Genomic DNA, 13,828 nt, shown 5'->3' on the forward strand with positions numbered 1-13,828 from the left:
TGAAATCTAAACAACATATAATACCAGCCATTCATATAGGCATATAAGAAATAGAGAAGAGTAGAGTAAATAGATATTTAATAAAAGTTATGGTTATCATATTGTATTGCATGTTTCAGTGTAGCCTAAGAGCCAATAGCTAAATGATGACTACATGTTAACTCGGCTTGCCACATCAGCCTGCATTCAGCTGAACATCCAGTGCACCGACCGCGCATGCCTCTTCCCTGCGCTGACCGGACGCGACGGTGCCTATTTTTTTTCCCACCCTCCATCATCATCATCATCATCATCCCTCTCTCTTTCTCAGGAGATGATGCTCAGCTCAGGCACACCTGCTTTTCAGCTCTCAGCTCAGGCTTAAAGTGTCATTCCTCCCGGTTTCCTTGTCTGCGGTATCAGACACGAAGCTCCGTCAATCTGAGAAGCACTGCCTCAAACAGAGCTGCCAGTGTCGGCGGCTGATACCGCTTTCCTCTTTGCTCTTCCTCCTCCCTACGCTCGGTGAGGGGCTGCTGGGGATGGAAGCCCGCGCTGGTCGCTTCTTCATGGACTCGTTCTTGACGGCTCTTCTCTTTCGCGCTGTATCTCAGAGGTGCTGACTGGAAAAACATGCCTTTGAAATGGAAAAGCGGTTCGCCCGTCAGCTGGAAATTTCCTGTGCCCGTCCTTAAAACGTCCAGGTCCTCGCCACTCTCGCCAGCATACATGTAAGTAGCTGTAATATTAACGCGTTGAAGAGTGTTAATGTGTGTGTGTGTGTGTGTGTGCTTTTAAATGTGACCGAGGGCGCGCGAGTGTGTTTATATTCCGTCTTCAGTCGTACATCAGGGATGCTGCTACTGTGCTTGTTTCGGGGTCGGTGTGTCGCCTCCCCTCGTTTCTCTGTAACCTAAATTGTAGACGTTTAGTGAGGTCTTGAGACCCGTTTTATATCGTTTAGCGTGTGTCCGCGCGCCGCCTGGTTTTCTCCACCCGCGGAGGATTTGCATGCGCTTCTCTATTCAAGCAGTTTTCTCCTCGCGGCTCTGTTTACGAGCTCTAGTACGCACCGGGCCGTGAAAACAGCCAGTGAAGCAGTCTTTTGTCCTGGCGTGTCGTGCGCCCTGGATTTGAGCGCTTGTGTTGTTGTGGTGGTGGGTGGGGGCCCGGTGGGCTGCTGGAGGATGCAGCACTGATGCTGGATGATACACTGAAGATGACCGCTATCGGGCTTCCGCTCTTCTCAGTCCTCATTCCAGCACCTTAATTTAAACTTCACACTAGTTTGTTGACCGGTTTACAACTAATGCTACATCAGTCTGTTTAAATAAGTTATTTTAACATGTGAGCGTTTGTCAAGTCACCTAAGGCATTTCAATGGGTTCTGTGTATCGTCTTAAAGACCTGTGAAAAATTGATTCTTTTTTCGTGAAATGTAACATTTTATGTAGTTCAAGTCAGTTCACATTTATCCGTAAAGCACTTATTGCAATATGTATGAAATATACAAGAATGTGACTGAATCATTGGAAAATTGACATTTAACTTTGACAATTAACTGATTCGGCAGCTTTGGCTAAAATAAATAAGTCATAAGTTCAGGTAAAGTCATTTGTTTTACTGAACGCATAAAAATATGTGCCAAGGCAGTGATTACAGCTTGTGATTTGTATAGGAAAGTAATATTTGGCAGTAGGCATGGGCAGGTGTAAGATTCTCACGGTACATTAGATAAAAGTATCCCGATTTCATGGTATTGTGATTACTGCTCTAAAATATATCATTTTTAATTGTCTGGGTAAAAAAAACTTATGAACACAATATATTTTATGTTGAGAATCATTTTGAATTTTTTGAAGCAGTAAACATGTCAGGATAAATGATTGAAACGAATCATTGACTTCTGCTGTTCATTAGTTTCAAAATCACAGATTTCTGTACAATTTAAAATGACATCTTACATCTATGGTAATCTTTTCTGCTGGGAAACTCTTGTCCAAAAAGCAAAGCACAACAAAAACCGTAAATATCTTACACATACCTTAGGAACGGTATAGCAGAAAATGTTGGTGGTTTTAAAACCTTGACTTTTCCAAACCGCAGCATACATTGAAAACGGTCATCGTCCCATGCCTATTTGGAAGTTTTAAATCTGCTTCCAATCTAATATCATGATTCACACATTCAGTCTTGCACCCACAGTATACTTAAATTGTTTTTGACTGACTCTATAATCGCTTGCTATACCATCATTCACTATTCCATATACTATTAGTGCAGTTCACAGAAACAATGAATGAAAATGTGTGAATTCAAATGCCAAGTGTGTTTTGCTCTGCCCTTAAACATGTTCGATTTTTCCCACTTTTTGATCGGATCATGTGCTAATTTATTTAACAGGTAAAAAATTCTAATATGTCTTTTATTAAGTAACGATACACATCCTTTTCATGTCACGCATATATAAATCTTAATTTAACAATTGAAGATTACATTAGAAACTCATCCTGTGGATGCCATCTTACAGGAATTAATTCAGCACGCAACATTCACAGTTGATTTTTCTACTGATTGTGTGAATCCAAAAGCAATTCCAAATCTGCACACCTATACAGAAATCAGGCAATATGCAAATTATACATTCATATTGTTGATTGTGAAATATGTGTTTGATGCATTTAGATCTTTATCTATGCATAAAGAATACTATGGGTTTTACTCCTTTATCTTGTCTGTCTGAAAAAAACAAACAAAAAACAAACTGCTACTAATCTTAACCTAATTTTCGTCATTCACAATGCTGAAACTGTGAGTGATTTGAGAGTTAACTGTGATGCGAGAGTTTTAGGCGCTGGTCTCTCTTACTAATCATAGGCTATATCTGTCATCGTAGTCTGAAAGTGGTTTTGCTTGTTCAGTTCTGACGACAGGCTGGATCTGAGAAAATGGCTTGGTTCTGGTATCTTTCTTCCGTCTTTGCATCTCTCTAGCTGTAGCTCTGTTGTGTGTGTGTACAGTCCCCATAAATTTCACTTCGAGAATCAATAAACTGTGTTTATGTATACAGATCTGTATCTTCTCAGATTTAAGGTTTGGGATTGTGGATTGCAGTGTTGAGTTCCTGACCCCGCTGTCGCCCCTCCCTGCCCAACCTTGCCCAGTAAAAACAAAATCTATTTTTACTGCTTTGGCTGCGTGTTGTGTGTGATTAGAGGGTGAGCTGTGGTCTCTGTATTTCTCAATGGGAGGAGAGATGCCTCCTGGACACATGAATCATTCTCTGCTTTTGGTGTGTTTTGAGACAGAAAATGTTAAACAACAGGAAGTTACTGCTAGCTGCTATTTAAAAAAAGAAAAATTAATAAGAGTCTGTGCACATCATAGAAGATAACCGTACTGAAAGCTATAAAGTTTTATTAATCGTTTAATTTTATGAGAATGTAACAATGATTGGAAGTAATCGCATGATTGGAATCATTTTCCAAAGCTGTTTTTATTTCATCCAGCCTGATGAACAATGAAAGCATTGGCAGGCAGTCAAAATCCGCTTAATGAGTTTGAGAATTTAAAGTAAAGCACATTATCATCAATTGTTGTGGATGCTATAATTAAGGTTGTGCAGTTAATCAAAATAAAATAAAATATGTTATCAAAAAAAATGAAATTAGTGCGATCATTATTACTTTTCAAAGTGAATTCTGATGGTTAAACATTCATTCATTTATTTATTTTCCTTCGGCTTAGTCTCTATTTCAGAGGTTGCCACTGCGGAATGAACCGCCAACTATTTCAGCATATGTTTTACGCAGCGGATGCCCTTCCAGCTGTAACCCAGTATTGGGAAACACCCATACACACTCATTCGCGTGTACACTATGTACAATTTAGCGTACCCAATTCCTCTATATACACTGAAAAAAGTGTTGCATGCAAAACTGTTGCAAACAATTTAATTGGGTTGAATTTAAACAAACAAATTAAATTGAGTAATGTTCAACTTAATTCGTTTGTTTAAATTCAGCCCAAATAAATTGTTTATAACCACTTAACTTAAAAAAATTTAGTAAATCCAAGGAATCATCTTTGAATAATTTTTTTCAGTGTGTCTTTGGACTGTGGGGAAAAGTGGAGCACCCGGAAGAAAACACAAGCTAACATGTGGAGAACATGCAAACTCCACACAGAAATGCCAACTGGTCCAGCCAAGACTTGAACTAGTGACCTTCTTGCTGTGAGGCGACGCCCATTAGTTAATCATTTGTAAATACAGAAATTAGGACCAACATTTATTAGTATAAACAGCAAAAATGAGTCCAAGGCACTCAAATACAAACTATATGTATTTGTACCACTTTAAAAATAACTACAAATTAGTTGTAATTTCTAGATTAGTTTCCCAGTGATGGGTTGCAGCTGAAAAGGCATCCACTGTGTAAAACATGTGCTGGATAATTTGGCGGTTCATTCCGCTGTGGCGACCCCAGATTAATAAAGGGACTAAGCCAAAAAGAAAATTAATGAATGAATTTCTAGATCATTTTAGTTAGATTATAACATTTGCTTCTGTAACAATTAATGACAATTATTACAACAAACAAACAAAAAAAAAACCTCAATTTGATTCACATTCTTAGTTTAACATGATTAAAATGTACAATTACTAATTTAATCTAACAACACTAACAAATGTATAAAAAAATCAAACAAAAAGTGCTCAGGGGTAGCTTAAATGAATAGCTCAAATGTCAATAAAAGCTTTTTAAACATTTTCCCACATTTTTGGAATGCCTTGGGCTGATTTTTGCTGTTTTTTTGTGATGAATTACTTACCCAAAGAGCTCCGGCACATTATTTAAGCCCTGAGCACTTTTTGTTTGATTTTTGGATTTTTATACATTTTATTAGTGTTAGATTTAGTTAGTAATTGTACATTTGTTACATTTGTTACAATTGTTACAAAAGCAAATATTATTATTTAACTAAAATAATCTACAATTGAAGACTTCCATAAACTAATTTTGTTTTTATTTTTACAAATACATATAGTTTGAGGGTATAAATATTAATTATCTTAAATTATGTGTTTGTTAAAAGAGTATTTTTTTGCACTGTTTTGTTTTTTGTCTTGTAAAAAATCATTCATTCATTCATTCATTCATTCATTGTCCTTCAACTAAGTTCATTTATTCTTCAGGGGTTGCCACAGAGGAATGAACCGCCAACTTATCCAGCATATTTTTTACGTAGCAGATGCCTTTCCAGCTGCAACCCAGTACTGGAAACATCCATACACACTCATTCACACATATACACTACGGCCAATTAAGTTTATTCAGTTCACCTACACTGCATGTCTTTGGACTGTGGGGGCAACCGGAGAGCCTGGAGGAAACCCACGCCAACACGGGGAGAACATGCAAACCATAGAAATGCCAACTGAACCAGCCGGGACTCGAACCTTCTTGCTGTGAGGCAACAGTGCTAACCACTGAGTCACCGTGTGGACCCTCATCAACAAAAAAAAATCTGCTAATATTGTTGTTGTTATTACCATTAATTAAGAGATTTCAATATGATTCTGGTTCTGAAAAAAAAAAAACAGCATGTATCCATTTTTTATTGATGGACTTTATTGAAGTTAATGTGTATGCAGTGTAAGGAAGGTGAGGATTCGTTTAGTTGAGTGCACTCCTGAAGTGTTACCTCACCTCTAAATATACCCGCTGCCTGTAGTGAGGATTTCACGCTTGGCAGGGCAAGAGAGAGGTGTCCATACTCATTAAAATACTTGCACAGGAAATCACAGGTCATTTATTTATTTATTTTTGTGTATTTTTTGAGTGGACCAAGACAGAACACACAAATGCACCACACCAAAATCTCCAGCACACAGTCCTAGGGGCACATTCAAGAGAAAAAATGACATTCTTGTATCGGTGACTTGAAGGATTTCTGGGCTTCAGCTTAAAAGAGTGATGAGGAGTGACAGCCGGAGAGCTTGTGCCGCAGGGGGGAAGAGAATGACGCACACATGGGTGTGTGTGTTTGTGTGTTGGCACAGGTGAAGACTCTGCACAAACGTGGCACATCTAAAGTCCTGCTCATCCGCTGCTAAAAGGACCTCGGCCTTGACCTTCTTTCATATTATGATAATAAAAGTTTAACGTGGATTTCTTTTGTTGGAATCTCAGTCATCCAGGAATTTGAGGGTGTGTTTGTGCTTTTTTTTTTTTCTTCTTCTGTCTGATGTGTTTTAGTCTCCTGTGAAGACAAAGTCAAACTCAGTGAAATGTCAGCAAGAAACTGACAGCAGTTCGTCCTTTGCACGTTCACCTTTCACGCTGGATTCTTTCTGTGCTTCAGCCTTTCTTTTCTACCTTGTGATCTCAGATGAAAGCAGGAGATGTGTCAGGCTTCCTCGCTGCTGCATATCGAGATGAGGCTGCTTTATTAATTTTTATGTTTTCAGAAATTTTTTTGCTTTACCTTTCAGTCAAAATTCTGTTTGGAGGAGGCCACCAGCTGTTTTTCTAGTGTCTGTTCTTTGCATTTGGGTTTAATCCATCATTTCTTAGATCTGTATCTTTTTTTCAGTAAGATAAAGGCTATTTTAAGATGTAGTTTTCAAAAATATATTTCAAATCTTCTCTGAAGAGAAACTAGAGATGATTCCCTATCATTATAATTCCATTATATATTTACTCCAATTAATTATGATTTTATACTACAGCAGTACATTTTTAATAAGATATTTCTTGCGAGTTATTTTTCTTCAAATACTACAGATTTTAAAGTCAGTGTATATCTACATAGTTTAAATCTTAGTGCAGGGTTCAATGCTAAGGATTTTTTCTACTGGCCCAGTGGTTCAGATTTGTATTTGCCCGGCCAAAATTTGCCAAAAAAAGAAAAGTTAATATTCAGGGTGTCCACGTGGTCTTAAAAAGTAATTAAAGTTTATAAATCAATTATGAGAAAATTAAGGCCCTTAAAAGGTATTAAAAAGACTTTATCTCCTTTTTACGAGGTCTTAAATTTTGTTCAAGCATCGTCCAAAGTGTTTGACTCCAAAAAAAGCATAATTGTATTTATTTTCCTCCTAATATTAACAACGGTGTGCTCAATCTGGGCGATTGGTTCTGGCCAAGGCACATCCAGCCAAGCTCTTCTGTCCGGGGGATGTCAAGTAATTTGCGACAAAAGCGGGAAGGTGATGTGTCGCTCTCCACGTGTAGCCATAGAGCCATTCAAGTGAAACAGATGGCAAAAGGAGAAAATGTAGGTGTGCATACTTCTAGTTAGAGAAAGACGAGTTTAAACAGTGGCTAAAGCCTGTCGCTGAAAACAGCCACGTAATTTATTCTTTCGAGCTTTGTTTCTTCTGAGCTTATCTGAGTTCTGTTGCGTGGTTGTGCTTTATTGATAGATTTTTTTTTATTTTATTTTTTTTAACTACAACTGTTAATCCTGTTAATCCTGATACGGATTAGAACTTGAAGTTGCGATGAGGTCTTAATATTCTGAGAAGGTCTTTAAAAGTCTTAAAAAGGTATTGAATTTACCTTTTAGGATTCCTGCATATACCCTGATATTTTAAATATTGTGTCAAAAATAGCGTCTGTGAATCTAAAATGTAAATATTTAAAAAATATTAATGAATGTATAATGAGCAAAATTCTAAGTGTTATGCAAACAAAAAGAGCAGTATGGAGAATGGGCAGGTATTTTATTGCATACAAAAACTGGCTGTTTAGCCAAACTGATGGCAACATTTTTTTGTTGTTTCGTTGTGAGACGCGTAAATATCTACTTCCAAGACATTAGAAACAGACGTTTTCTTTTAGCCTCATAATTTGAAGTTGGCGCCATGTTGCTTTTTTTTTTTTTTTTTTGCTGTTCTGGTTGTTACCAGGTTACAGAACAAAATAGCGTGCTCACAACCTCCATTCAGATAAGAGGAAATGTAAAGCAATATGGTGTTTATGACTTCACATAGAAGGGAGCATTTAAAGGCTTAAAAGCACAAACTGTTTCCCGATTCTAACACTGTATTTGCACACAGTTGGCAAATAATTGCTGGTAAATTAAACTTTAGTGACAAGGTAGCACTGGCCCAATCAGGGCAATAATGATCCTGTCTGCTGTTCAGAGCGTCTCATGCTGACTCCGGACCATCGGGCAGTCCTTATTGTTGAGCCCTGAATGGGTATCCCAAGTCTTTCTGCCAATTATCAATGTTTTATTAAATCTATCTATCAATTCCATATTTGAATCAGGTAATATAAGGGCCCATTGCACATTCAAACATGTGGGTGTGGTTTTAAATCTAAACCGTATCTTTATTTTATTATTATTATTTTTTCAAGTTTAATTTCTGACAGGTGTTGCAGCCCCGAGTGACAGTTTCAGAGTGTATTTATTACAAACTCCCTGAAGTGTGCTATTCTGATCATGTGACCTCATCAGCTCCTGCTGTGCCACACCGTTTGACATGTGAGCTTGGTTCAAAATTAACTTTTTGCCACACTTGCAAACAGCAGGCGTATTGATGAAATTTACTGGTTGTATATATTTACTACTTGCTATAAAACTCGCATAGCAAGTGTATTATATTTTATGCATTACTAGTCATGTTTGGGTCAAGTACGATAATAGAGCAGCATGGATCATAAATGTTAAAAATGTTGGGTAGTTCACCCAAAAATGGAAATTACCTCATATTTTACTTTTTTCTTGTGTGGTTTTAAGCCTTTTTGAGTTTCTTTATAGTGTTAAAAAGAAGATATTTTGAAGAATGCTGGTACCAGTTTGAAAAAAAAAATAATAATAATATGGAAGTCAATGTGTCTCAGCAACCAGAATGCTTCAAAATATCTTTTGTGTTCAACAGAAGAAAAAAAACCCAAATAGGTTTTGAACAAGTGAACTCTGAGAAGTAAATTTTTTTGGGTAAATTGTGCTTTTAAAAGCATTTCCTCTCCTAGAATTCTTGGAAAAAAGCAATTCTCACAGTTTCCATGAAATATAAAGCAGTTGTTTTAACGCTGATTTTAAAGTACATTATGATTTTGCTGAATTAATCGCATTTTAAAATATAATACATTTTATAATGTAAGCCAAAAAAGAAAACTGTTGTTTTATATTGCAAAAAGATTTTGTGATGTATACTTTTGACATGCATATACTTTTGTAAATGTTGTTCATCAAATTCTTTAGAAGCCTCTTAAGAGTCTTATAGGACACAGTCTTTTAATTTCAGTCAGCCACTGATTCAGTCAGAACTGTCTTTCCATTATAACATTGCCATGTTCAAGGTCTGATTTCTTTAAAAATCTGTGATCTTCACTGCCTGATAGATATACGCTATAAAGTGGGTGTCAGATTGGACAAGAAGCACTGCATTAAACTCCATTTCCACTGCCATGTCTTTAAACTATGAGTGCTTATTTTACCACAGTATTTTCAATGGAGTGTCTGCATAAACCTTGTGATACTGACGGCACTAGCAGATGAGTAAATGAATGCTTAAGTCTATTTAACTGAATGTATTGTATTTACATTAACATCGATGCTGTAAAAGAAACGTTATGAAATTGAAAATAGTCACAAAGCTTTCACCGGAAGTTTATCATTGCCTGAAAAACACTAGCTGTGCTATACGCCATTTTCCGCAATATTGCATGTAAAGGCATGCCAATAGTTTTTTTTTTTTGCAAGATTGATATTTGTTGTTATTTTGCCTTTATTATAATAGGACAGTATCTCTACAGAGAAAGGTTTGTAAATTAGGACTCAAACTAGGGCCACCCCAAAATGCAATGGCGCTGCATGTCGGTGCACTGCCCACAACACAGTCAAGCTAAAATTAATAAACAATTTGAATGGTTGTGCAGCTCCTTTATTAGTAACAAATAGTGCAGGTTTATTCATCTCGTTTCTCATATTTCATAAGAGGAACAATCAAACCTAACAATGTGCTGTTTATCTTGCGTATACAATTGAAGTTAGAATTATAAGCCCCCCTTTGAACTTTTTTTCTTTTTTAAATGTTTCCCAAATGATGTTTAACAGAGCAAGGAAATTTTCACAGTATGTCTGATAATAGTTTTTCTTCTGGAGAAAGTCTTACTTGTTTTATTTCGGCTAGAATAAAAACAGTTTTTAATTGTGTTTAAATAATATTTAAAAAATTATTAGCCCCCTTAAGCTATATATTTTTTTCGACTGTCTACAGAACAAACCATCGTTATACAATAACTTGCCTAATTACCCTAACTTGCCTAGTTAACCTAATTAACCTAGTTAAGCCTTTAAATGGCACTTTAAGCTGTATAGAAGTGTCTTAAAATATCTAGTCAAATATTATTTACTGTCATCATGGCAAAGATAAAATAAATCAGTTATTATAGGGAAGTTATTAAAACTATTATGATTAGAAATGTGTTGAAAAAACTCTTCTCTACGTTAAACAGAAATTGGGGAAAAAACTAAACAGGGGGGCTAAAAATTCTGGGGGTCTAATAATTCTAATAATTAAAAAAAAAGTTAAGTAAATTATTGTCATATCAAGATTCGTAAAAATAATGTAGTCCCATAGCTGGTATGAAATGCTTTTAGCCAGGAAGAAATATTTATGGCACACAATATCCCTGCCATTGGCAGGTGAAATAAAGTTCATTTTAGGCCCTGTGGTTCCTAATAAAGACACCAGCCAACTAGTGAGTAACTCCCAATCCCAAAGCCAATTTTGACTTTCATTTGGCACATGCTAAGTGTTAATTTTGGGCACTGCATGTAAGCATGTGACTTTTAATAGCAGGATTATATTAAATATAAATCAGTACCGCAGTAGTGTGTCTTTTTGCTTTAAGTTACTTGTGCTTCTGCCAGTCAGAGACATAAAGTTTCTTCCCTTGTAATTTCTCCCACACCTTCACTGCTATCCTCCGAAAACCTGGAACTAACGTGACATACGTCATATGTTACTTTATCAGAATCATGTAATGACTCTATGCTTCCTCCAAAATGAACATGGCGGAAGAAAGGACTGATTGTGTCAAGTTTTTTTCCTATCATTTCTCCTTTTGCATGCATCCATCGTCATTTATTCACGTCTATTAAAAGGAAAGGCAAGAATCCAATTTTCACCTCCAGATCACCTCATGAGGAAGGAGGAAAGGGAATGGAGAAGAGGCAGGAGGGATGAAGATGAGATGGAAAAAGGAAGATGATCAGAGAACAAGATTGGGGAAGGAAGGTTGAGGATGTTTATTTAGAAGAAAATATGGTTTGAAGATATAGTGATGGGGTGGGATTGGAAGAAATGCAATTCAAGAAGAGGGAAAATCATGAAGAGGAACCAATTGAAAGGCGTAAGAACTTCTGAAGCATTAAACATTCTACAACTCAATTAATTATATTTTTTATGACAGCAGAAACAAAATAAGGATAGATGTATCATGGATGGTTATAGTTATTCAAAAAAATAATTTTTTTAACAATCTGTACATTTGAAAAATGATTAAAACAACAACTGTTACAGATTGTTAACTTTTTTTGGAATAACAATAATGATATTTTGTATTGTTTTCCAATCAAACAGAAGCAACAGATTAAGCAAAATTAGCCAAAATAATTGTTCGTTTAAGCACAAGAATTGAGATTTATGACTTTTAAAAGTTATGCATTTTCTTCACAGTCTGTTTGTTTTGTAGGACTGTAACGCTATAGTTCGTAGGTTTCTAGGTGCCATCAATCATTTTCTCAGAGGATGACAAGGCTGACAAAACATCGCTGTCACTCTGATACAAGTTTTATTTATGGGGAAAAGTACAAAGCACTGCAGTGTTTGGGTGTTCTGTGTTTTTCTGAGATGATTAATCTTACTGAAATGTGTATATTCCATACAAGCTGAAACTGATCAGGACGGCTCCAGCATTCATTCAACTGTGTGCGTCTGGAAGGCGCGAGCGCGTCACGCAGCTTGCGTGCACAAACCGTACACCTCCATTGGAAATGACGAACTTGCACGAGCTCTAGAAAAGACGCGATATGCGAACGTCATTTGCGATCTCCAGCAGTTGATTTTCTTGCACAGCCATGAATTCACCTGATTTGTTGACAAATGAGTTGCAGATTTATTCCTTGGCAGTTCGCGGGTCCTTTACAGGGCCTTTCCCCCTTAGCGAAGAAACTTTCCAAAGACGTCTGTGGGTTAAATTTTGGACGCTCAAGTGACTTAGATGTGTGCGAAAGAACACTGTCTCAACGCGGTTTCAAAATAAAAGATCGTTCAGAATCCAATAATAAATAAAGCGAAAATAATTAAAGATTTCTTGAACAGCCCAGTACCAATTGATCCACGGATCGGTACTGGTCTGCAGCCCGGTGGTTGAGGACCACTGATTTACATGACACACAATATATCAGAAGCAATGTAGACTTCAGAATTGCAATTTGTAAATCATTTTATTAAACTTTCCTTGTTTCCATTCATTAAGGTTTTAAAGCAAAATCAATTGTCCACTGCATTTTTTTGCATGTATTTTTTTTTTTAAACAGGCTCAGAAAAAAAATCTAAACATCAGTATTTGTATAACTTGTCCTATATTTCACATATCGGCTTGGAAATTTGACAAGTTATCAGCCCTCTGTATCGGCCCCTTCCATTTTAGCATACCTTTATTTAAAAAAATTGAGTTAGGTTCTCTTTACACAGGCTAAATATAGTCATTTTTGGTTCTGTGTGCAAAACAGGTGTAGAAATTCTGCAATTCAGAAATTCACTTGTGTTCATCTCTCTGCATGTGTGGTCAAAATAAAAGTAGTTCCTTTGAACCCAGCTTGAGGTCAGAACAATGCAGAATTACTGCAGCTGGACGTCCCTGTGTGGTCATGTCATGTATAATAAAAAAAAAAACGCAGCTTCACTGAGTCAGCTCTCATATTTACCAAAGCTGTTAAACAAATATGATTTGCTTTGTGATTTAATTTAAAAAGTTTTACAAAGAAAGAATTAGATTGTAGACCATGTTAAAATCTTTTAGTCACATTGATGAAGAAATTGCGAGCAGCCCTCTTTCAAACACATAACAGATCCTCTAACATTCAGCCACAATAAGCATTATATGATCGTGTGAATAAATCAAAAGATTTGCATAAACTCCACTTGATTCTTATGCTAACTGCTAATAAGAGGCAGAGAGATGGATGCTACTTGTTTGTTTCTAACTAATGGAAATGGAACAACACTGCACCGTGTTGTGCCTCATAACAGGACTGAGTGTAAACTCTTGAGCAGTACACAAGCACAAACAGTCATACCGGCCTCGCTTCAACACACTCGCCTGTAAGGGGCCTTCACAAACAATGCAAAATGGCAGCTGTGAGATTCTTGTTTATAATTAGAGGGAATTAAGCGAAAAATGTTGAGCCACAGGGAGCTCTGTTTTTTTCCCCTTCACTTGGAGACATTGTTATGTTGTTTATTGTATGACGTGTGTGCTATATGATACTGTTTAGTGACTGTGACTGTAAAATAGGCATGGGACGGTATAAGATTTGACGGTATGATAATCTTGGATGATAAACTTTTTTCTGCTTTGAACACAATATATTTTATTTTAACATTTAAAATATGTTGGCGCAGTAAACATGTCAGGGTAAATAATTCAAATGAATCACAGATTTCTGTACAATTTAAAACGGCATATTTGGATATCTTTTTTGCTGAAGATACTGTTTATTAAAAAAAAAAAAAAACATAATAAAAAATCTTACACATACCTTCAGAACGGTATAGCAGAAAATTTTGGCGGTTTTAAAAATTAAGATTTTTCCAAACAGC

The 13,828-nt window shown here is 36.4% G+C and overlaps 1 protein-coding gene across 6 annotated transcripts in view; it reads left to right on the plus strand.

The window, feature by feature from the left end:
- klhl13 (kelch-like family member 13) overlaps positions 1-13,828 on the plus strand; it is a 91,845-nt gene that overhangs the window by 33,531 nt on the left and 44,486 nt on the right. Inside the window, exon 1 of one of the 6 annotated variants that reach the window (XM_056458150.1) lies at positions 221-710. The exons of 4 other annotated variants lie outside the window; for them this stretch is intronic. In XM_056458150.1, coding sequence (XP_056314125.1) covers positions 613-710 — 98 coding nt within the window. In that variant the 5' untranslated portion in view covers positions 221-612. Of the gene's footprint in view, positions 1-220; positions 711-13,828 lie in introns of those variants that run through there. One more of the 6 variants, XM_056458151.1, reaches the window with a different exon arrangement.

Source organism: Danio aesculapii, chromosome 5, assembly GCF_903798145.1.
Source record: "Danio aesculapii chromosome 5, fDanAes4.1, whole genome shotgun sequence".
Lineage (NCBI taxonomy): Eukaryota > Metazoa > Chordata > Actinopteri > Cypriniformes > Danionidae > Danio > Danio aesculapii.